At 33.6% G+C, this 23,745-nt stretch overlaps 1 protein-coding gene across 1 annotated transcript in view; it reads right to left on the bottom strand.

Moving 5' to 3' along the window:
• LOC105618545 (probable JmjC domain-containing histone demethylation protein 2C) overlaps window positions 1-23,745 on the bottom strand; it is a 153,935-nt gene that overhangs the window by 23,940 nt on the left and 106,250 nt on the right. Inside the window, exon 7 of the mRNA XM_012200080.1 lies at window positions 19,463-19,562. Coding sequence (XP_012055470.1) covers window positions 19,463-19,562 — 100 coding nt within the window. The remainder of the gene's footprint in view (window positions 1-19,462; window positions 19,563-23,745) is intronic.

Here is a 23,745-nt window from a genome sequence, read left to right as displayed (position 1 = left end):
TATACGTAAGTTAATTTAACGTTACGGTCTAGTTAAGTAAAACGTTAACTAAACTAAGTACTATAATAAAATTAAAAAATAAATAATAATAATTTAATTATTTATTATATATATATATATATATATATATATATATATATATATATGTGTATAAATTTAAAAAAATCTATATATCTTATAAAATTAATATATAATATTAAAAGATTTTAAAAAATTAAAATATAAAGGAGATAAGAAATTAATTCATAAATAATAGAAAATATTTATGATTACAACATATAAAAATTGTATGTTTTGATTTATACTCACGCAATTTTAATATTTATTATTTGAGGTTATATCAAGGAAATCATTCTGGCTTCTCAAAGACAATCTTATTCTTAATAAAAATTTCAAAATTACGAAAAAATCTTTTATAAGATCATCTCGTTCATTGATTTTATTTTATAGTCTAAAAGATTGAATATACATTCCAATGACCAATATTAAAATTTTAAATCATATCGAAATGATTTATTGCTGTTCAATGTTCATATAACAATCAGCAACTATGAATTCTTATTTCCTATGTCGATCAGGATATTTTTGTGGACTGAAAGCTTAAACAAAGTGCTTTTCGATGAAAAAGTGTTTCTTTTTTAAGGAGAATGAATGCGTAATTGTTCTTTGCCCGTACCGTATATTTTTTCAATCGGTTTTTTTTTTAACGAGAATTGATTTTTCCCGAGACGGATTTCTCATTCATTCGTCTTCCAAGTCGTAATGTCACTTAAGTAAGAGAGAAGGATCAAAGCCGCATCGAGCAAGAAGACTGCCGGAAAACAACTGAGTGCTCATTCTTTTTTTTTCTCGTTTATCAAGTTCTTTTGCGTTTTCTTTCTTTCGACGAGTGCTTTATTACCGCACTAGGAGAAGAGTGATATTTAATCCGCATAAGAGTGTCTCCTCTCATCTCATACTCGTGTCTGAAGGATAAAAAATGCACTAATGGAATAAAAGAACGATGACAATTCTTGAGCAATTTTTTTAGAAGAGAAGAAAAAATCTTCTTATCTTTTCGTACGGAGTACTTAATATTTAGCGTTAGAAATGAATAAATTATGTTAATTCCTATGGTAAAAAAAACGCATTCATTTTTAATCGCTTATAATTTGAAAATTATTTTTAAAAAAATTGCTTCAGTATGTTAAAATATAGAATCTTATTAAAGAAATATTAAATCCATGAATCTTTTATATTCATATATAAATTAAATGTACACATATAAATTTATTCATAATAAATCTATTCATTATAAATTAAATTTATATATAAATTTAAATTATACGTCGACGTTGACTTGTCTTCGAACAATATTACTTTTCACGAGAATACTTTCTGCAAGAACCCAGAACTTCAAATGAAGACTACTCCTATTAGTCGCAATTAACAAATCTTTCTGGATTAGTTCAGACAGGTCTTTTGTGAAGGCTCTTTGGCGAAGAGCAACAGCGAGGGAAGGACTTAACGAGAAAAGTCATCGGAACTGTTCGTGCAGCATCGAAAAAGCTTCGTAACGCCGACAGGCACGTGCTGTCTTTACAGGAGTTCGAGTTGCTAATGCAGAAACTTTCACTAAAGTACGCGGAAGGCGAGGGCGCGAAGGAGAAAATAAACCGTAGAAAGTACGTGCAACATTCCTCGAGGACGTCCTCAGCGAATGAAAGAAAACAAGGGAACCGAGACAGTTGAATGTCCGAAACAAAGACAACGAAGATGAGAGAGAAGAAGGAGAAATGTTTTAAAGAATCGTGATAAGAAAGTTCACGACGTCGCGTATATCTCCGTACATTTCGAAATGAGAAGAGTAACTACACTAGACTGAACTCCGAAGTGCGAAGAATATAGACAAAGCGGGTAAATCTTTACTGAAAAATCCTTGTTTTTCCTTCCTGCAGACAGCTGCATCCGCAAGATCGAAAAGTTGTGACCTCCGATTCCGGGAGCAAAGATCTTTCTGAAACATCGAATAGACCTTTCGTATCGAACGAGGAAATGCATTCGTGGCAATGTCAACGACTCGTATTCTCATATTTCTCGTTTATTCCTTGTATATAAAACTTATGTATATATAGATATTATTAAATAAGAGAATTTCTACATTCAATTAAAGTGGATCTTAATGCTTAAATATTTCTGTGTAAATTTATGTGTTAATTTTCAAGAAGTCAACCATTTCATATATTATCATCTATTGCGCACAATATTGCCAAGCATTGCTAATGTATTGCTAGCATTGCCTGTATTAGCAATACGTACTTAGCAATACTTGACAATATTGTGCGATAAGTGACAATACATGAGATGGTTGACCTTGGAATTTGTATACACATTTGATTTTACAAACTGCGTGTTGAAATCTTTTTTCTTGAAATGCAATTATGAGCAGAATCAGAGCAGTTTATATCACTTATTAAATTGACAAATAATTTAATATTTTTTTATGCTAATAAATATCTTTGTAAGAATATTATTAATCAGATGTTAATAAAAATCTTAAATCCGTGAATAATTTTATTGTAATAAATGTTGTTTTAGCTAGAGTTTGAACTTGGAATTCTCGATTTTCCGGGATGGTTTCCGCCATACTAATTTAATCATTGAATATCACGTATATTATAAAATAAAAAATAAGTTTAGCTAAAGTTATTGACGTGTCTAGTTGGATACGCCGGTCAAAGACATAACACGACGAACATAAAAGATACTTTAAAGTTACGGAATACTATCACACTAACATAAGATGCTCGTAATTTCTACGGGAACGACATCAACGTCATCAATATTCTCGACATGAGGGTGTCCCATGATGGTACGCCGCGAAAACATCTTTGCGGTAGTGAAACTCGGAAGCGAACGCTTACGGAAAAAGGAATCTTTACGATCCTTTAAAAGAAAAGTCTCGTCAAGAGACCGGCGATCGCGCGACAGATCGTAAAGTTTGGAAACGCGATATTTCTTACATTCCCCAAACATAGAAAAAGATAGATACTCTGCAATAGATAATCCGAACTTTCATCTGAACTTAAATTTGGTACCTAAACTGTGATGGGCGCCTTATGGTTTCCATCGAATGTTTCAGTAATGTGAAATCTTTGAAAGTACACGTAATAAAAACTACAATTATAAAATTCATATTTGCGTTTCTCTAATATTTCGAGTTTTGTGAAAAGACTTTTACTTCGAACTATCTAGACACATAAGATTTTCCAATACGAAATGTTACATCCTATTATTTACTCTAAATGAAATATTTAAATAAAATAAAAAATCCTATAAATAAAAAGATTTTTAGCGATCAATAAAAAAGTATATGTATTTATAAAATTTTCATTGCGTCAATAATCATAATAAATAATACAAGAACTTCCTTTTTTGCATTTTAGAAAGACATTTCGTCTCACTGAGAGAGCTGCCGAGATTAAATATGATTTAATCTTACATTCACATATACCGTTTGCTACGCGTGAAATTCAACCAAGTATTTAATTTTTATTTTATGGAAATGCGATTTTCAAGTACCGTTATAATGCTGAAAAGCATAGGAAATCCAATCTACCTGACAGAGGGAATTTCAGATAAATATATGTATGCGCGCAGTAAAGAGAGGAAATCAAGCGTACGCGGAGCAGAGCGGAAAGTTTCGCAACAATAATTATCCGAGAGTTTCTGCAACTAGTGGGCAAAACGAACCGGTCGTGCTTAAACCGGAACGAACGTAGCTGCTTAATTACCCAGGGACCACCGCCTACCTGTGTACAAACAAATTCGTTACGGTGCTGTGTGTCGGCTGCCACGTGGAAATGCGGACCCCGATGGTATATGCAGACAGCGGCGATCTAAAACGATGATCTACAAACGCTGGTGTTGTCACATCGTTGGGATTTTTTCGTATATGTGAAAGAATATTTTATTTAAATTCGTCCGTAGAGAAAAATTGTTCATAATTTCAAACCGTATTATTGGAAAAATTATGAAATATAATCAATGTATAGTGAATATCGAGCTTTTGTGTTTATTCTCGAGAAAATATTTTAATATTTTCCATTTAATTAAATTTTATTTTACATTTATGGGCATTTTTGATTTGTAAAAAATTTCATTTTTTATTCTTTATACATTGTAATTTAATAAAATCATAATTTTTAATAAAATTCTATCATATAGAAAATTACAATTCTGGATAACATCGATACTACGATATGAGAGATATGCATTTGTGTACAGAAAATGAGTGTTATCATCAAATATGTAAAAGCGAAAAGTGCATCTCGGTATGAAAATAATCTTGGGAATAAAAGCTCAGTGTATTCAGTGTAATAATTAAAATTGCATTATCGAAAACTCGACTAACGATATTATCATAAGCATCACCGCATGCGCTATTTTTAGGCGCGGCAGTGATTTAATCATCAATCGTGAAAACTTTGATATATTCATGACCGATCTCTCCACACAAATACTGAAACGTATCACTTCGTTACATCTCGTGGCGCGCATAGAAGTTAACAATTGTTACATATTTGGTATACAAATGGATTGTATTTCGTTAAAGTGGATCGATCATTGTTGAAAATTAAATATAAAATTTCCCGCAGAGATTTTTCGGAAAAAAAAAACATCGTACCGAACGATTCGATTTGATTTTGACTCGTATACAATAAAAACGATCATCAGAGATATCGATGTGTATTGTACATAATACAATTACGAGACGGACCGATATCATTTTAACGAGTACGTTGTTCTCCCGTACAATCCTCTCATACACGCGTCGAATGTATATACGTGATGGCTCTTCATTATATATATGGTTAACAAAATCCTCACTCTCTCAGAATAGTCATACATGTGGCGCGTCCGGTATCGTCGAGCAAGGGAAAAAAATAATACAAGTACCCAATCGATCGATGAATTCATCTCTCTAAATATATCGCGTCGACGAAACATCGGGGGGACGATTCGAGAGGATTTGAAATTAAACGCGAAAACATTCCTGTGTGCGCACGCGCACACGCGTACACGCGCACGCATGCACAACAGTAGAGATCAATAGCACGCGCCAATTTATGCACAAAATTCTCGCAAATTTAATGGCGAGCTCGGAAAAACCACGCTCGGTATTTTACATCCCGGATTTCACCGATTCGCCGCCGCCGGAAAAATTTAATTACCATTTACGATTTCAATTAAAACGAGCGACAATGGGCGCGACGTTGATTAAGGTCGATATTAAAACCGGTGCACTGCGACGCATCATCGACGTTTCACTTGCACAATTTGATACAAACGTAACATAAATGTAAGTATAATGAGCTGATATTACGACTCGCTTTGATCCACGAGATCGGCATTAATTTCATATTGAAGCATCCATACCCATGCAGAAATGCATTTTTTGCATGTTACTAAAATTGATCACGTATCGCATAGATACGCAGAATTTACATGCGTGGACTTATATTAGCGTCTATAAACAGAGAGAGTAATTCTGCTAAAGTATCTAAAAATAACTTTTATTAGATCATCAACATTTTTAGGTAGGACACTCTGATTGCTAGAATATCAAAATTTTTTGACATTTTAGAAATTTTTATCTTTTTTACATATGCAACAGAATTAATCGACATTATGACAGATTAAACAATAATAGAAAAATAATTGTTACATCAAAATTTAAGTGAATAAAGTTATTATCAATAAACATGAGAATAGATAAGGTAGAAAAACTCGATTAATATTATGCCTTGTGTCAAGTAGCCTCTCTAAATTCATATTATATTATATGAAATATATGCCCCCTAATCTCTTTTTTCTGTATTCTTTATTTCAAATCGATTTCGTTGAGTGAAATATGCGTGGATTTTATATATATATATATATGTGTATGTATATTATGTATTACATTTTGCTCTTTGAGAACTTGATAACGTTGATTATTGTTAGAATAATTATCCATTTGACAAATATATATTGTTTGTATACTATATATTCTGTAATTTGACACATTAATTAAAACAAATATGCTGTATACTGTTCTTTGTATTTGAAACTAATAATAAGATAGATGAGCCAATTAAATCTAACGTTAAATTTAAGGGATAAAATTTCCCATCATTCAATTTCTTCATTTATTAAAAATATATTACAATTTCTAATTCCCATCTTTCAAAAGACAAATTTAGCTCTTTAAAAATTTAAATCTGATATTAGATTTTATAATCCGTAGAGTAATTAATCAATCCGTGGAGTCATTAAACCATAGAGTAATTAATCAACCATTTAAATTTTCATCAATAAAAAGAATTTAATAATTTGTATGTAGCACTAAAAATTAGTTTAGTAATCGATATATCAAGCTTGTTGCAACTTACAATTAATATCTACGCATAAGAATAAAAGATAAAATTAGCTGAGCAATAAAAATCAGTAGATAATATTTGAGTTACGAAATAAAAAAAACTGTATGTATGCAAACGAAATTACAGGCCTGAACGTCCGTCTTTATACGATTCCATTAAACGGGATTTTAAATCTCGCTCCTCAAAGTATAAAGATAACTTATCCAACCTTTTAAATTTTTGCTGCAATTTAACACTTAAATTATATTTAAAGAAAGCACAATCCGAATTTAGAACTGTGGGAAATAGCACTGGTTGTTGTTACAAATATCCGTAACAGCCACATACACTCCAATCACACAAACGGGAATCGCGTCGATTCGTATGTAAAAGCGGGGCGTGGATTTCGAGCTATTAAGGTTTATTGCGCTCGGAATGCAGGACCCAATAAAAGCCAACACACGAGCCGCTGAATTTCAATATAACAACGTGACCGCGCCGTGTCGAAAACGTACTCTCCCCCGCGTGGCCCTTCGCGCTCGAACGAACCGGCAATTAATTCCGAAACGCGATTTATTGGCCGCGGATCCCGTCGCGGCGTTCGATGAGTCATCACGACGCGACGATTCATTCAAAAGTCGCACCTCGTCGCGCGTGGGTGAACTCACGCGCTGCAGTCGCGATCATTGTGTCCTCTTTCGCATCGATCCGCACTTTTCTTCCGCTTGTAAATTGCGCAACAAGAGTGCATACGCGTGTGCCAACATGACGCCGATACTGATCACAAGTCTCCTACGCTCGGCTTTGAGCGAATGCTATAAAAGCAATTTTATGAATGAGTAGAGACTGGTAACGTGTTGTATTACCGGTCAGATAATATATAATGATTATAATCGTGAAGCAAAGGATGTGATCGTTCATAGAAGAAAAGAAAAATAATTGAGAGACTTTTAATTTAATTCTTTGCTTGTCCGATTTTTTTTCGAAAGTATAATACATATTTAAACTGGCAATTTAAAAATGTCGAGTGTGACTCGACACAGGAGCGCCTGTGAATAAAACTGATGTCGAATCACACTCGACATAGGAGTGCAAAGATAGATAAAACAAATAATTTTGATAAAGTATCTAAAAATTTATAATAAAGAAGAGAAAATAGACATTAGAAATCAATGCAGAAAACAATGCGCATTATCACTAATAAAATTTAATTTTTGACAATAATGTATATATATAAATGATTATATATATAAATGTCAAAAAATTAAATTTTATTAGTGAGATAAGACGCGTTATTTTCTGCATTGCTTTCTAACGTTGTTCTTTATTGTTGATTTTCGAATATCAGGAATTCATTGAGATTAATCTAAAAAGCTATAAATCTGAAAATAATTCTGTTGGATTATCAAAATAATTACTTAAGAATTTCAAGCAGTACCACAAAAAGTTTGAAAATTCTAACAGTTTGAGCGTGCTATAGAATATTTTGATTATTGGTTCAACAAAATTCTTTTTAGATCTGAATATTTCATTAAATTTTGATCTCAGCAAAATCTTTCTTCCATATATAATTTTTTAAACTCAGATTAAATGTAACTGTGATTTGTAACGAGCATATCAATATAGTGTAAAAGTGGATGTTGAACGAGAGCAGAAAATATCAGTGTTTCGATCGAGAGATAACATTATGATCTCGACTCGCCTGTCGCATCGACTGTAAATTAACCATCGCGGACGCGGGAAACGGAAATTACTTTCGTAATTCAGTTACCATCGGATTACAAATTATAGTTACAAATTGCATTTGTAACTATAATTTGCGAGTGAATCAGTTATGAGTTACGATCCTGCCGTAGGGGTGCATTAAGCATGTCGTCGCTCGTCGCACGAGAGCGTCGACTCGCGCGCGCATCAAGCGTGCACCACAGCCTTTATTGAACGCTTTTATCGGATGCGGCGCACGCGAATGGCGGTGCGGGATTTGAACAGAACTGTACGGGCTCGGTGTTACACGCTCGATATTACGAGTCGAATCCCACCCGACTTTCCGAAAGCCAGGAAAGAATAACGTCGATACTCGCGTTTTTACGAGCAGGCGTTTCGCTTTATTGCCTGTGCACGAACGATAACGAGACCTTATCGTCTCACCATACACGCGCGCTCATACACGCGTGTTCACGTGCGTCTTTTTAGAGCGATTCTTTAAAGAGGCGTTTCCGCGTGGCGCCTCCCTCCTAAAAGCGTTTACATTTCTTTCTCGCTGGTTGCTTCTCATGCAAAATATCGACGTTCATATAATGACATATAACTCCACGGGGAGTTTCCTTGATAATCCTTATCCGGCGCGATGCGCTCGACAGAAACTATATCATACAGTCCCCTTTTTTTATTGCGCTCGTAAACCCGTTAAAACTCTTATTCGCCGACCGAATGCAGAAATAACGTGTCACTCCTGTTATGTACGAAGCCACGCGGAAGAGCGCGAGAATCTGCATTTTACGATGGATATTCCACGCGGAAATGGAATTGTGTAGATAAGGCATACATTAGTATTAATCATATTTATCAAGATTGGATGGGAAATAATGTACATCCGTACATACAGTTGAATTCGGTCATTGTTACTTCATTAGAATAAAAAAAGCAGTTGTAGTATTTGTGTGATAATACACTCCGGTGACCATTCGCGTCTGTAAGATAATTACATAGCCAGTAAATATATTATTATATTTAAAATCTTTGATGAATGATAATTTAATAAAAAATCGGTATATTTTCAAACCACACCTAAGATTTCATTTTCCTGTTAAATAATCCAATGCTTTCATATCAATTTTTATTAACATTTTTAATTAATAGTATGACACTTTGCTTTGTTATTTTTTTACATCAGTTTAATCGGAGTTCAATATACGGAAAGAATGATTTTGTTGAAAGTATCTAAAAATAGACATAGATACGATAATAAATTAGATCAAATTAATTGAACGCTTAAGCTGATTGGTAAAACGTCCAAATTTTTTAAAGAATTGTCATCATGCTTGATATCGATACAATAGATATGATTGAATGCAAATCTATTTATATCGATATATTTTCAAATCATACCTACTAACATTTCTCAATATCAAATAAATCAATCTTTCATATCAAATAAATATATCTTTATATTTTTATATTATATTATATCTTTATATTTTAAATATATCTTTATATGATTTAATGAATATTTAGTTGGCAGTATTCAATTAAATTTATTAAAATTGACTATATTTTTTTTCAATATGAGATTTGTTAAAAAATATGAAGTTCCAGCCAAAACCGGGAAGATGGAAAGATAACCGTGTACAGAAGATAAATTCCGATTGAACATGACAATATTCTTTCACAAACTATTTCTCGAACTACATTTGCGTCTAACGGACGTCGTTATGCAAACCGGATAACTCGCCGTATCGGCGTGTACGCATTCGACGCAACGCGCATAATGTTGAGTGCATACATTTATACGTAGAGACAGACCGCCCACGTGCTGCCTGACAATGCTTTAATTTGTCGTTCGTTCATGGTACACGCCCGCACTCTTGCACGTGCAGAGTACACCTACGGTCTGTTCTACCCGTTCGAATGTGTGCACGAATTCACTTGGCAAAATGGTATTTTCGAGGCAACGAGAATAATCGAGATTGCTTCCCCTCTTTGCAAAATCGATTCCTTTCAACCGATAATTATTGAGCGGCTTTTATATGAAAAAATAAGAAAATGAGAAGAAAAAAGAAACTGCCGAATCGCGCGGTGAGAACAAATTTGCGAAAAATGATGAGACTTTATTTACAGAGAAAAGTTATATTTAAATTAAAGAAATCGTTTCTTTCGTCGATTTTTTTCAAATTGAAATGAAAATACCTTTGAGGAAAATAAAAAAAACTGACATGATTTTTAGAAATAATATTCAAAGCAAAGAAAAATTTATTTGATTTAAAAAATGACGTTCAAATCGAAGAAATTTTTCTTTAATCATAGCAGTGCATAAAGTTCTTTGATTCAAATAAATTTTTTTTAATTTCGAAAAAACTTTTTTCTGGGTGCATTCCATTGCGATTAATTTACCGTTTCCATCCCTTTCGCGCGATCGTTTCAATTGTGTTTGCATCCATTCCGTCCGTCGGAAGTTAGTTACGAGACTTATGAGAGAGTATCTATCTGATGTGTACACCAGGAACTTCGAAACGGCAGACGCATTCGCGACAGCATGATTATCGGTATCAGGTGCATCAAGCATTATGCGCATCCACGTATAATTAGTATAGAAACTCGCGTTTGCGATGCGTTCGTGCGTGAAGTCGACGAAGGAGTGAGAGAATGAGAGAAAGAGAGGGAGAACAGGAGAGGAGAGTGATACGTGCATTGGGAAACGATTTCGGTTACACCAACCCAGAGGAATCGACGACAGACACAGCGAGGTGATGAATTATTCTCGCAGGAACGTGGAATTGATTGCTTACAATGTCGCCATACGTGACGCGATTCTGCGAATTCAACGATGTACCGAAACAATATATATCGCCTAATTCCGATAACGTTGAAACGACGAAATATATACAAGCTTGTACATTTCCGTGTCTGTCCGTTTTTCATCGAATATATCATTTACTCACATAATCTAATATAATTATCTATCGTATAAAGACGTCTCTTAAAAATATAATTGAGAAGCCAAATCTAGCTTTTTCATCAATATTTTATTTCAGAGTTGGTGAAATTTAATTTACCGGTCCACGCGATCGAATATAAGCAAGACGTAATTGAGTTTGGAATTTCAGCGGAATCTTTATATTCTTTATAAAAAGCTATCTCGGAATAAACAGCGCTTAAAAAAAAAAAAAACGTAATGATGAGACAATATGGCTCCTGCGTTAAACTATCGTCAATGCAGATACTTCAATATTTAAGCGCTGTTATGTTCGTTGTTACAATGTTTCCAAATTCACGAAACCTTCATCTGTATAATCCCTTCGAGGTGTCAGAATTACGATCTCCAGTAACGCGAATGAGATATCAGGCTATGAGTTGATCGATCGAGACAGAACAAATATTGAGAGTGAAAAGGGTTGCAGGGGATTGAGAAAAGCAAAGGGATAGAAAGATGGAAATGAAGAAGAACGTAAAGTACAGGAGGGTGTAATTTCCCGAGAAGCGAAGCCAACGAGGTCTCGCGTAATTGGTTCGAAGGGTCGGCCTTTATATATATAGCCGTGAAGCCGCGTCTCTTGAAACGAGAACGAGACGAGACGGGGCGAAAAGCACGTTTCGTCAAATGCGTACGGAATTTCCATGTAAATGCCGCGCGACGTAACGCTTTCACTGCTCTGCCTTACCTCGGGAACGATAATAATCCATTCTCCCCCCTGTTACTCTCCCTTTCCCCCTTCCACCACTGCTAATGAATAATTCATATTCTGCTTCGGATGCTGCATTGTTGAACTGGCGAGTTAACAATGTTTCGCGCAACATTTAAACGACCCAGTAATTTCGATATTACAAGTTGACGCAACAACGTTCGATACGAGAGATAATTAAAATGTAATTGCATATATAAAATGATGGGAATGTCGCGTTATGGTTATCGCTATTTGGAAAGCTCGTGCGGAGGATGAAAGCGACGAGAACGTCTCATACATAAATTGCTCGCAAGACTAATACTTCCGTGACCGTAGAAAATTGGCATAATGTATAAATTACCTCTAACAAGCCTTGTTCTATAAACGTAACAATCTCTAGATTATCAGTCTATTATCTATCATCGACGACGATATTTTATTATTTTTTTTTAATATTAGTCATTGAACCATCTTTTCGTATTAAAAATATTGCTGACATTTTAAAGAAAATTGAAAATATATTTATAAATTATATACTAATGTTATGACAAAAAGAACTTCTCGTGATTATCAAGGCAGATCAACGAATACAGTTCAAAAATATGTCGCTTCTGACATATGCATTGTTAAATATCAAGGGAGCACTGGTAATTCAATCCCTTGAGTTAAATAACATTTTATTATTTTTAACTTTCATGTGTGTCAAAATGTAAATCAATCCATTTCTGTGGTTAGTTTCAAAGTAAACAATGTCTATATTAATGTATGCACTTAGTAAATAAAATTTAAGTCAATTTAATACACAGTTTCATGAGTTAAATTGTTTAACTTCATATTTTAATTAACGATCTAGAGGCAGTGGCAATCTATAAAAAAGGTTAAAAATAAACTAAATTAAGTATAATCTGACATTATAAATCTAATAGTGCACCACAGTTCAAATATAGGCGTAATTATAAAGGGTCAGCCATTGACAATCCCTCGCCATCTTCTCTTTTGCATCGCCCTTTTTATTTTTTCAGATGTAATTACCGTGAGACATCAACGCTCTTGGTGCGACACAGCCGCTTGGGGTTGTATTTTCAGCAATGTGTCATCCGACACGCGCTTACGCCAGTCGTTTATTTTTGCGACGTATATAGCGCTCGTGAAAATAAAAAGAGACCCGAACGAGCAGTGGGATGTCGACGAGGACCCAGGATGCAAGGAATTATATCGACGACCGCGAGAATGCCACTTTAAAGAACTGTGGGGTCTAGTTATTTTATTACCACAAGGTCCACCACGTGATATCCCCAATTTGCATTCACAGGAAGAAAGATCAACTTTGAATCTTTCCGTTCGTAGGAGGATTTTGAATCATTCTCTAAACTCATATAAATCAATGTTTCCTAAATTCTTAATTCTAAATTCAAAATAATCTTTTAATGTATTTTATACACTAAAAAAAAAATGTAATCGGATCCTATGTGCTCCTACTCAACTTTGTTTATTTTTTGCTGAGGCCAAAAATTAATAATTGATAGTCATATTCAAAAGAGGGAATATTTCTGAATGTTAATAAAAAATAAGAGACATTTCCAAATATTTATATACTGCAATAAGATTAAAAAAAAAGTAGCATTCTGCGCGTACTGGGTACATATGTATCTAATATAAGTATATATTTCCCCTTTTTTGTAAAAAAAAGATGTTAAAAAAAATAGAAAATAAAATGATCTAATGTTATTTTTATAAGATTATAAGTTCATTATTGACATGTTTATTGAGAAGTAAAAATGCACAAAACTATTTTCCAAATAATAGACTTATATACTTATTTATTTATCTATTTATCTACTTATTTCCATGATGTTTAATAGGTGAATTAGAATGATCTGAAATAACAAAAGTACCTAAAAAATGTTACAATCGATATAGGTACACTCGGTATTGCTTAATTGGCTATATTGTTTCTATGTTACGAAGAATGTTTTCTCTTCGATTATAAATAAAACCTTATTACAAAAATACAAACTAAACTACAGTGTTGTAAATACGAGATTATAATAAAATGAACTAAGAAATTAAAAATTATCCATAGTATAGAAAGCAATTATTTGCTTACATTACATCGTGACATTTTGCATTTTCCTTTATTAATAGAATAAACAAAGTGATGCAATCAAGTCGGATAGCTTGCAAAACATATTAGTGTTATCTGTTGAATCCACAGTGTAATTACAATGAATAAGACATCTAAACGACCATATTGGGTACAGTTACCTTACTAAATTTTAATAAATATTTGTTCAATAGTACTAATTAAATATTTACTAAAAATAAATATATATTTATTTCGTACAAGAAAAACATTAATTTAATTTAACTCATTTTTTTATTGAGTAAATATTTATTTACCGCAAGTAAATGTTTAGTTAATACCATTGAAAAAAATATATTTTAAGATTCAATAATTTTTTTTTAGCGTATAATAATTAAAACCATATAATTAATGTTATTGATTATTATGCAAACACTAAAATAAATTGTTTCAGTAATATTTAATAAAGAGATAAATATGTCTCTAATAAAAATCAATATAAAAGTAAAAAGTAAATATGTTGAGAATTTATATTTTACAAATGATACACAAAAGAATTACAAATACTGAATTGAAAAATCGGATAACTCAATACTAAAGTTGAGTACATAGATTTGTACAATGATTTATGCAATCAAATAACCAAAAATATAATCGATAAATAATCCAAATAAAGCATAAAATAATCGCAATAAATGTCAGTAAATAAAAATAGATAAATTTAGCATTCGTTATCAGCGAAATATATTAGCTAAATCAGTATTTAAGATTTTGCTAAATCATGACTTCTGTTAAATAATCGAAAATTCGCTAACGAGTTTGACTCGAAGTTATTTGAAGAATTTGACGTTGATTTTCTTGAATTCAGACTATAAAAAGATAACTAGGAAGAGATCAGAGATTCCAGGAATATTCACAGTGAGACGATGGAGATAATTTTATTTGGTTTCGTATAAAGTCAGAAACCGCTGTGTTATTCCAAAATCGCAAAAAACTCGCCGCGATAATCGTGTAAAAAGACAGACGAAACTTTTGAATTATTCAGAAGCCATCTCGAATTGGATATTTTCCTGATGCTCCAAACTTCATCGACGACAATCTGTTATCCTTCAATTTAGACTAAAAACGTGGCACTAACCGAAAATCCGATAGCAACGTTCTGGCACAATCGATTTTACGTAGATTCTCTAAATTGGAATTTAATTCGTCCACGTTGTTAAATCAACTGATGCTATAATCACTATTAGTTTATTACGTGATGCACGTAACTATCGTATGAGCATTCATGTTGTATTCATTATCGCTTAAATTTAATATCGATTAACATCGATATTTTGCAATATAAAGTTGCCAATCAGTGCATTAATAAATATCCGTTGTGATGAAAATGTGTTGAGTATATACTAGAATTATTATATCTGATATTTTTCAAATGTCGACAAATTAGAGACAAAATGTCGAAAATATTTAATATCAAATGCAAATAATATTAAACAGAGTTATCAATGAGTTATCAATATTAAAAACGTTAGCAATATTATACACATTCTATTTTCGGTCGCATTAGTATTCGATGTTGTTAAAGTATCTATATAAATAAATCTGTTTTCTGAATTGTATACACTTTTACTTTAAGTTTAAAACAGATTAACAAAAAAGTTTATATGACAAAATTTTGTGTTTCAAATTATTACAATATATTTAAAAATATCAAACTCTAGAGCGTTAGTTACATCTTATTAAATATTAGAAGAACTACACCAAAAGATTTTCATTGATTAATGAACTAAAGACCGTTCTCTATTGGCTGCCTAGAAGAATTTGTTCGTGAACATGTGCGGCTATCATTGAAGCGTCTTAAAGATAAACAAAAATGTCAAGCCTAAAGATGTATTATTATTTGAATATCATTATTTTTTTGTATTTAAATAAGATATAATTAACAGTCCAAAATTTGTTTTTTTTTTGTAAATATACTATTACTAATGATTTGATAAACACAAATTTTTTCGTTATCCTATAGGTATATGTTTAATATTTGACAAAAACAAGAAAGTTCTAATACAAGAATAAAAACATAAATCTATTATATCTAATTGGCACATCTTAATGGAAAAAAAATGCCGCAAGTACTCAATATCACGGTCAAAGGTGGAAAAAAATTGTAACCAATCGAACTTAAGACAGGCTTTCGATGAGTACAAATCAGGAAGAACAGAACGAAGAAACAACCGCGCCTAATGAGAGCTCGAGTAACCTAGAGAACGAGAGAAAGGAAGATAAATAGACGAGAGGTAGGCCACGGAGGGACGTAAAGAAATGGAGCTAAGAAATGGCCTCTTGAGGATTAGAATGAATTCACCGCGGACGAAGACCGCGATTCTCGGCTTGGATTATGCCCCTTTCACACGATCCATTTGAAAAAGTCTTTTATTAATTTTTACAAACAAATAGATAAAATAACATTTCGTTTTGTACTGTTGTGAAGAATTATATTCTAAATTAATTTAAACAGATTTACACAATGCTTTTATCGATAAGTGCGTGTTTTAATTTCTGAAATTCTAATAATATGTGTAACGTGAACTATATATGCGCTAAATGTACACTAACATTGTTATAAACGTATTCTAAATATAGGCTATGAATTATTTGGATATTTCAATCTTTTCTTTTATACGTATATCTGGCACTTTTGTATAATTATATAAAATTGTCTATACATAGTATGTTATAAAAGAATGCATTTCAATTTTATAAACATAGATTATTACGCAACTATTTCAAGTATTTCACATAAAATTCTATCGCGTATTTTAGAGCGTAACATAGACTTTAAACCAGTGGGAGGTTACCGTCCTCTTCCATCGGAATCACCACGATCCTTTTCTTCCTCCTGAGTCAGCCTTTCTCCCATTCTCACTCCCTCACGTCTCGCACTATTCCAATGCGATTCCTCTTTTTCTTCTTCTTCTTCTCCTTCTTTCTCACCCCTTAAATTGCTCCACGGCGGTTCAGACGGTGCCGGCAACGTGTCTTTTGTCCGTGGACCGGTTTCTGCCGGTTCCTCGAACCATTTATTTCCCTCGTCCCTCGGCTATATATGACTATATACTCCTTCTCACTTCGCTTCTCCTCTCGCGTCCTCTCCCGTAACTCGTTCTCCCAATACGTTCCTCCGTCTTCTCATGTCGTTCCTTTTCTCACTGCATCTTCCTTCCCCTACTACCTCGTCCTACCACCCTCGATTGTATTACACCCTTTTTTCGGCCAGAGTATCGTATCACTGGCCGGTTCTTGCACTCGAAATAACGCCCCGATTCCTGGCAGCTTCCCGAGTCCATGAATGAACGCGGTCGAATCGCTTAGAGGCATGGAGGAGACGAGGAGTCACCGAGCCCGGCTTGTCTGACCTTCGCATGGGTCGATTCGGTGCGCATCTATCGACGACGACCCCCCGTTTGACCTCGCTTCATCGACCACGCCGAAGACCTGGACACTGGGTCGACAGAACTATGCGATAGCTCACGACTACATAGGCTCTTCCGCCTTGGCGTCGCGTCGATGTACAAGACATGGAGAGGGAGAGTTATAGTTATTGGCCTCGATAACTGCCGGTTTATTGGCGATGCTATTTCTTATATGTGTATCCCGAGCGAGACACTTCACCAACCTTTGTGCGATGTCACGCATATTCCTAGATTAAGGTTCTCGAGAAATTAAACACAAATAATGTTTCTCTACACTGAGAAAAAAAAAGTCGAAATATTTGCAATCAAATGTCATATGTGACGTTTTCCTTGATATTTATTGGTTAATAAAAAAAAATTTACTGTGATGACAAAATATATATTTCTGTGAAATATCTATCTCATTAACGGTAAAAAAATAAAATGGATGATTTATTTGTTAGGAATAAAATTTTATTTCGCCGTATTCAAATGAGGATTTATTTCAGTGAAATAAATTTCATATCACATAAATAAATTTTTAAGTATTTTTCTCAGTGTGTTATGTTGAATATATAAAACGTGTAATTTATTCAGATCGACTAAATATATTTCAAAAATTCCTTCATAAATTTGAAGATTATATTTCTGTAATGGTAATCATTATGAGTTATATAATCTTTTAATATTTGAATTTAAATGATTTTTCATGCATCATGCATCATCATGATAATGCAGAATAAAGCTTAGGAATTTACTGTTAAATTACGCTGCAAAAATTTTCAATCGCTCGTGACATGAAAATTATTGACATCCTAATGAAAGAGAAATGTTTGCATATTAATTAAAAACAATACCTACGCGCCATTACAGATTTTTTTTAATTAATGCAGATTATTCTTTGATATAGAAATCTAAATATATAACTTGAAAAATGAAAAATCTATGACAGAATTTCAGGTATGACACGTCTCATTCTGTTTTGTATTGGAAATAGTAATGGTATTATTTTCCTTAGCAACAATCAGTTTTTACGCACTACCTGCGCCCTAACTCGCGATGTTTACGAGCGCTTGTCGATGTACAACACGACGCGAGTGCGATATCACGGTGCTTTTATCGTGCTTTTATTATGATACCCGAGACGCCAGGGATCGCGTTGTTAAATCAGAACCCTTTCGTTCGTCTTGTTACGCGCGCGCGAGGACGAGATTGCTCGATCGATTGGTGAAACGATCCCCCCGACAAACACAGGTAAGAATGGCACGTCGAATAAGACCGTGGTAACGGCTATCAGAAACCGAGCGCCGGATAAGCTTTTACTATCCGATAACGCTTAACGGCCATCGGTTGCGATTGTGCTGACCTGACCCGAGTATCGGTCGACCGACCGATTGCGTTCATCGACTTAAAAAGATTTATCGGCGCATGGCGCCCGCTTCGAGTTCATCTCTCGATGAAGTCGGAGAAACTACGATGCTCTGCTACGAAAGTTCACTACCTTTGGAACACGATTAAAACAGTATTCATCAGCGCGCAAATACCGCACCACTTCCACCCCAGAGAGAAATTAGCGGGGCAGACATTCCGCGAACCGACTAATGAATTTCGGGCAACCGAGCTATTCCCGCACTTCCTACGAGAGAGAGTTTCTCTCCATTTGCGTTCTCATTAAATCTCAATTTCAAATAGCACGTCACTCGCGATTATCCCCAGTCGTTTCGAGAGAAGTTCCTAGCTTTCGGAATTGACTATCATTTACGAAAAAATCCGAGAAACTTAAGTTTCTGAAAAGTTCTTTACCTCGAAATCAATAATAAATTTAATTACTTTAAATATCGTAATATAAAATTCTTGGATACAATTCCTTTAAACACAATAATAATGTTAAAACTTATAATAATATTAATAAATGTTTATATGTTGTATTTTAAATAAATATTTGATAAAACGTGGTTCTTTGATTTTTAGCGAATGACAGTCAATAATAGCGCGATATTTTATGTCACATATTTTGTAGATATTCACTGATTAATACCAAACTCATTAATTAATATCAAAACCCTTTCTCGTAATAAAATAATTTTTTTAAATATAAATTGAGAATAACCCGTAATTGTGCATGTATCGATGTTTCAAGAGAAAAGTTAAATCTCGAAAGTCACTTACCTTTTTCGAGCTGCTGCGATATCGGGCTTTGTACCCTCGGAGTTGTCTGTAATTGCGCTGCGTTTCCTGGTCGCCTTCGAGGCCTTCTTCCGGGTCGTGGCTAAATAATCAATAAAAGAGACAAATTATTTTTTTAATAATTAAATAAAGAGAATTAATATAATGTAAGAATTAATATAAATATAACAATTTATATATATAAGAATACAATTACACTGAGACATAACTTTTGTAACTATAATTACTTGCTACTACAATTCATGATCATTTTCGGTTGTCAATATATATATATATATATATATATATATATATATATATATATATTATATATATATATATCTGTTTTTAAAAATATATTGGATATATATTTTTACTAACATCATAGTAGCAATAATCACAATAATATGCAAATATAGTTACAGATACCAAACATTTTTTTCTGTGTGCAAACGTAACTTTTTATTGATCATTCATATAGAAATATTTTTACAAATTTTTAGTAATATTTGACAAGAAAATAAATTTTGAATAAAAGTAGAGAGATTGTGCGTTTATAATCGCGACAGTAACTGGCGCGCAGTTTATATAACTGAAAGGTACAATTTAAAATTTACATAGAAATATTATTAAGCACTTAATCTAGTCTCGATCGTGTTTGGTACTTTCTTTCTTGTTTGATTTAAAAGTAGATTGATCTACTTAAATAAACGTTAGTATTATTCTGATTTTTAACGAAGACAAATCACAGACATAGATTGAGCATCGAATAGCTGATACATCGCGTGCAACGAAAATGTTTCCATGGTTTCTTTCAGAATCAGCTGACTGTGGGTTAAAATAAACGATTGTACCGATTTATTATAGCTCGACCGATCACGCAGATTACAGACACGCCACGGACATTGCGGCTCAACTATAATTATACACTGCGGTAGAATCGATTTTCGACGATTACAGAATTCGTCAAAATAATAATAACCTTATAATAATATATAAAGCAGTAATGAATAAGTAAAAAATAATGTAATAAAGACTTAAGAAAAATCGCTAAAGTGTCTTCCCTTGTTTTCAGGAAACGCTTGTAACAAATATCTGTTTATTTAAAGTGGAAATAATGTCGGAATTAAGAATGTCGTGCTGCACCACTATGCAGTGGAAACGCAAGAAATAATCGTTTTAAACATCTTAAACGTATAACACAGATAAAAGACATTTGCTACATCTTTCAGAACAATCGATAGCACGTGTGACATTCGTGCAACTTTTGCAATGGGTAAAGTCGCGCAACCAACCGCAAGACTTTATAGACTCTCAATGGCTCGGGGTCTCTATCTCCTTCCCACATCATTTTCGTCGTCGTCGTTGTATTTCATTACTCTTCATCCTCGCTGCGCAATGTGTGGTACGTATGTACATATATACCCGCAGTCAGATAATCGTAACAGTACGAGTTCTTCGTCGTCGCTCGTAAAGTCACTAGCACCCGAAGAACAGCGCGGAAGGAACGAAGCGGACCAGGACAAAACGGGTTACCGTCTTTGTTTAACTGCCGCGTTTATTGCCGCGGTGATAAACGGACGCGAGCGCGTTTCAAGATAAACGTGAGCGAGCAAATGTCTCGCGTATACACGCAGAAACGACGACCAAATTTTAACGACACATTCTACGAGTTTGGAGTCTAATGTTCCTTAGCAAGACCCTCAAGAGGCATTGTAATTAAATGCGAAATTACAAACTAACACTTTGAAAGACTAAACTCTAAACAAACAGCAGCGTTTTCATGCTATCTTGAGAAGAGGTATTTTATTCTCAATCGCTCGGAATTCATTGATTCTTTTTCAAAATTTTAGTCGAGCTTGTTGTTAAAACTATATAAGATAGAAAGGAGAGAAGTCCTATTACAGCCCTACATTAGTTAAACCATGAAATAATGTACCGTAACATAATACTGCAGTGCACAGCAATGAAAAGAAAGGGAACGAAAATAAGTGCAGACTAAATTACCGGAATCCGTCGTGTCAGGGTATTTCAGGCATCTCTTAATAAAATCCTAGACTTCCGCAAAAATGAAGTAGGTCTTGAGAGCGCTTCGCTAAATTATTGAAATTTTTTACATCAAGTTTCCTCTCCGGGATATGACGCCGTTTGGCATATTGTAGTCTTCCTCAGCATACCAAACACGATCACCTCGCATGATTACACGTTTTCCGTAGGTCGTAACGCGATAGAAACAAACGCAAATATGAAAGTAATTTCAGAGAATTAATATTCTTTTTTACGTTATATAAATATCGATCCAATATTTTATCAAATGTATATTAATTCTATACTTCTAATTTTATTTTTCATTTATAACTTCATAAATAACTTTCATTTACAGTAATAAAATTAACGTCTTTATCTAGTTTTTATCTCAATATCTGTGATATATCTCCTTCTTTATCAACATTAATAATAAAATATACTTTAATTTTCGTTACAAATTAATATTATATGTATAACGCTATTTCAATTATATAAATATTAGTCACAATCGTTACAATAAGATCGCCAATGATGTTAATTCTGGCGCAGAAATGCCGGCAGCAAGTACTAATAATAAAAACTCCGACATTTAGATCTAATCTTCTGAAGTATTACGTCACCGTATGAAAGCGCGACAAGATTTCCAAAGTCATGACCAGAGAATCAAGAGAAATTTCTCGAATTAATATTACAGAAAAATTCATTCGGCATTCCTCGCTGTGCACAGGTCACCCTTTGTTGGCTGCATGCACTTTCGCATTTCTGTACGAGAAAAGAGAGCGAGAAGGTTCTATGAGACGAGACGCCGCGTGCGCGTTCGTGCGAAAGAATCCACCCTCTCGTATATTCTGCTCCCCCTCCCCCCCGCCCTCTCTCTTTCTCTCCCTTGTGTGTGTTTTATTGCAAATTGAGGTTAAAGTCTCTGGCACAGAGCCAGGCATTTCACCTAGGCCGTTGCATTCCGGCAGATACACATGAGCGTTATGTGCTTGCTTATGTGTCTCGCGCGCGCACGAGAGCATCTCGATCACGTATATGCGAAGAGAAGAGCTCTTACGTGCTGCCTGCAGGCTCTGAAGTACGATTCACATATACATATATGATACGTGCCTGAATAGAGAAAGTCTCTCGAATTCGAAGTATTTTTTTTTCTTGATCAGAATGCCGAGATGCTACTTGTCTTCGAATTGTAAGCGATTGAAAATAAAAATGAACTCTCCGTCCATCAAACTCGCGATGAAACAACGTGACCAAGTTTCATGAAATGAAAAAATAGTGAAATTTAACTATTTATATAAATTCAGAACGTACAATTTCAGAGAATTAAATCAAAAGAGAATTTAATTAAATACTAGAACATTGCAATAAAAATTTTGTCAAAATTTTTCTAAAAATTCCTCCGATAAAAAATTATAAATAATCTAGAAACAGAATTATTGATAATTTTGTGAAATATTTAGAAAAAGAAGTAGAAAAAATATAATATTATGCATTTTATGTTAATCAGATCCATGTTATCTTTTTACGATATAAAAGCAAAGCAAATGTAACCACGCTTTTGAACAAGATTTCAATATAGGCATCAATAAAGTGCGTATCCGTGAGGTAAAAATAATTCAGTATATTAGATCGTCACATCAGTGGGTTTTATTTTTACACTCGCAAGTCTCGCATACGAGATATAAATAGTGAAAAAATGAAAGAAAAAGAAATGATTGCGCGACAACGACGAATGATATTCCATAATATCATTAACGTACGTCGAGATAATAGCATCTTCGTTGCCGACGGATATAGGTAGACACATTACGTGCGGACAGCATCTTTTTCTGGCATATGCTAATCTAATTAATGATTGCACGGAAACCAGCTTGTGGTGTGTAAGCGACATATGTATGTGCGTGCATGCGAATGCAAGCAGCGGCGTATTTATTACGATTCAGAGTCCTCGAGATTTACTCTTTATCTCTGCTTTTTTTTCTCTTTTTTATTGTCCACGAAACTTTTAAAATACCAATTTTCGATAATTATATTTTGCATATTTAATTTAAAAAATATGCACGTTATTATATACGATTTAATATTAATTGCTACAATAATTCAAGTTTTTCATGCACAAATTCATTTTTTATCAATGCCCTAAAGCAAACTGAGCAAAATAAGTGTAAATATTTGTAACATTCTACCTTTACAGTACAATGGTAATTTAAATTGAATATTACGATGAGCAAACAATTCTCTCTTCTCTCTCTCTCTCT

Source organism: Atta cephalotes (assembly GCF_000143395.1).
Source record: "Atta cephalotes unplaced genomic scaffold scaffold00001, whole genome shotgun sequence".
NCBI classification, from domain to species: Eukaryota; Metazoa; Arthropoda; class Insecta; order Hymenoptera; family Formicidae; genus Atta; species Atta cephalotes.
The sequence above is the reverse complement of the archived record's forward strand: the minus strand, read 5'-3'. Positions and strand labels throughout refer to the sequence as shown.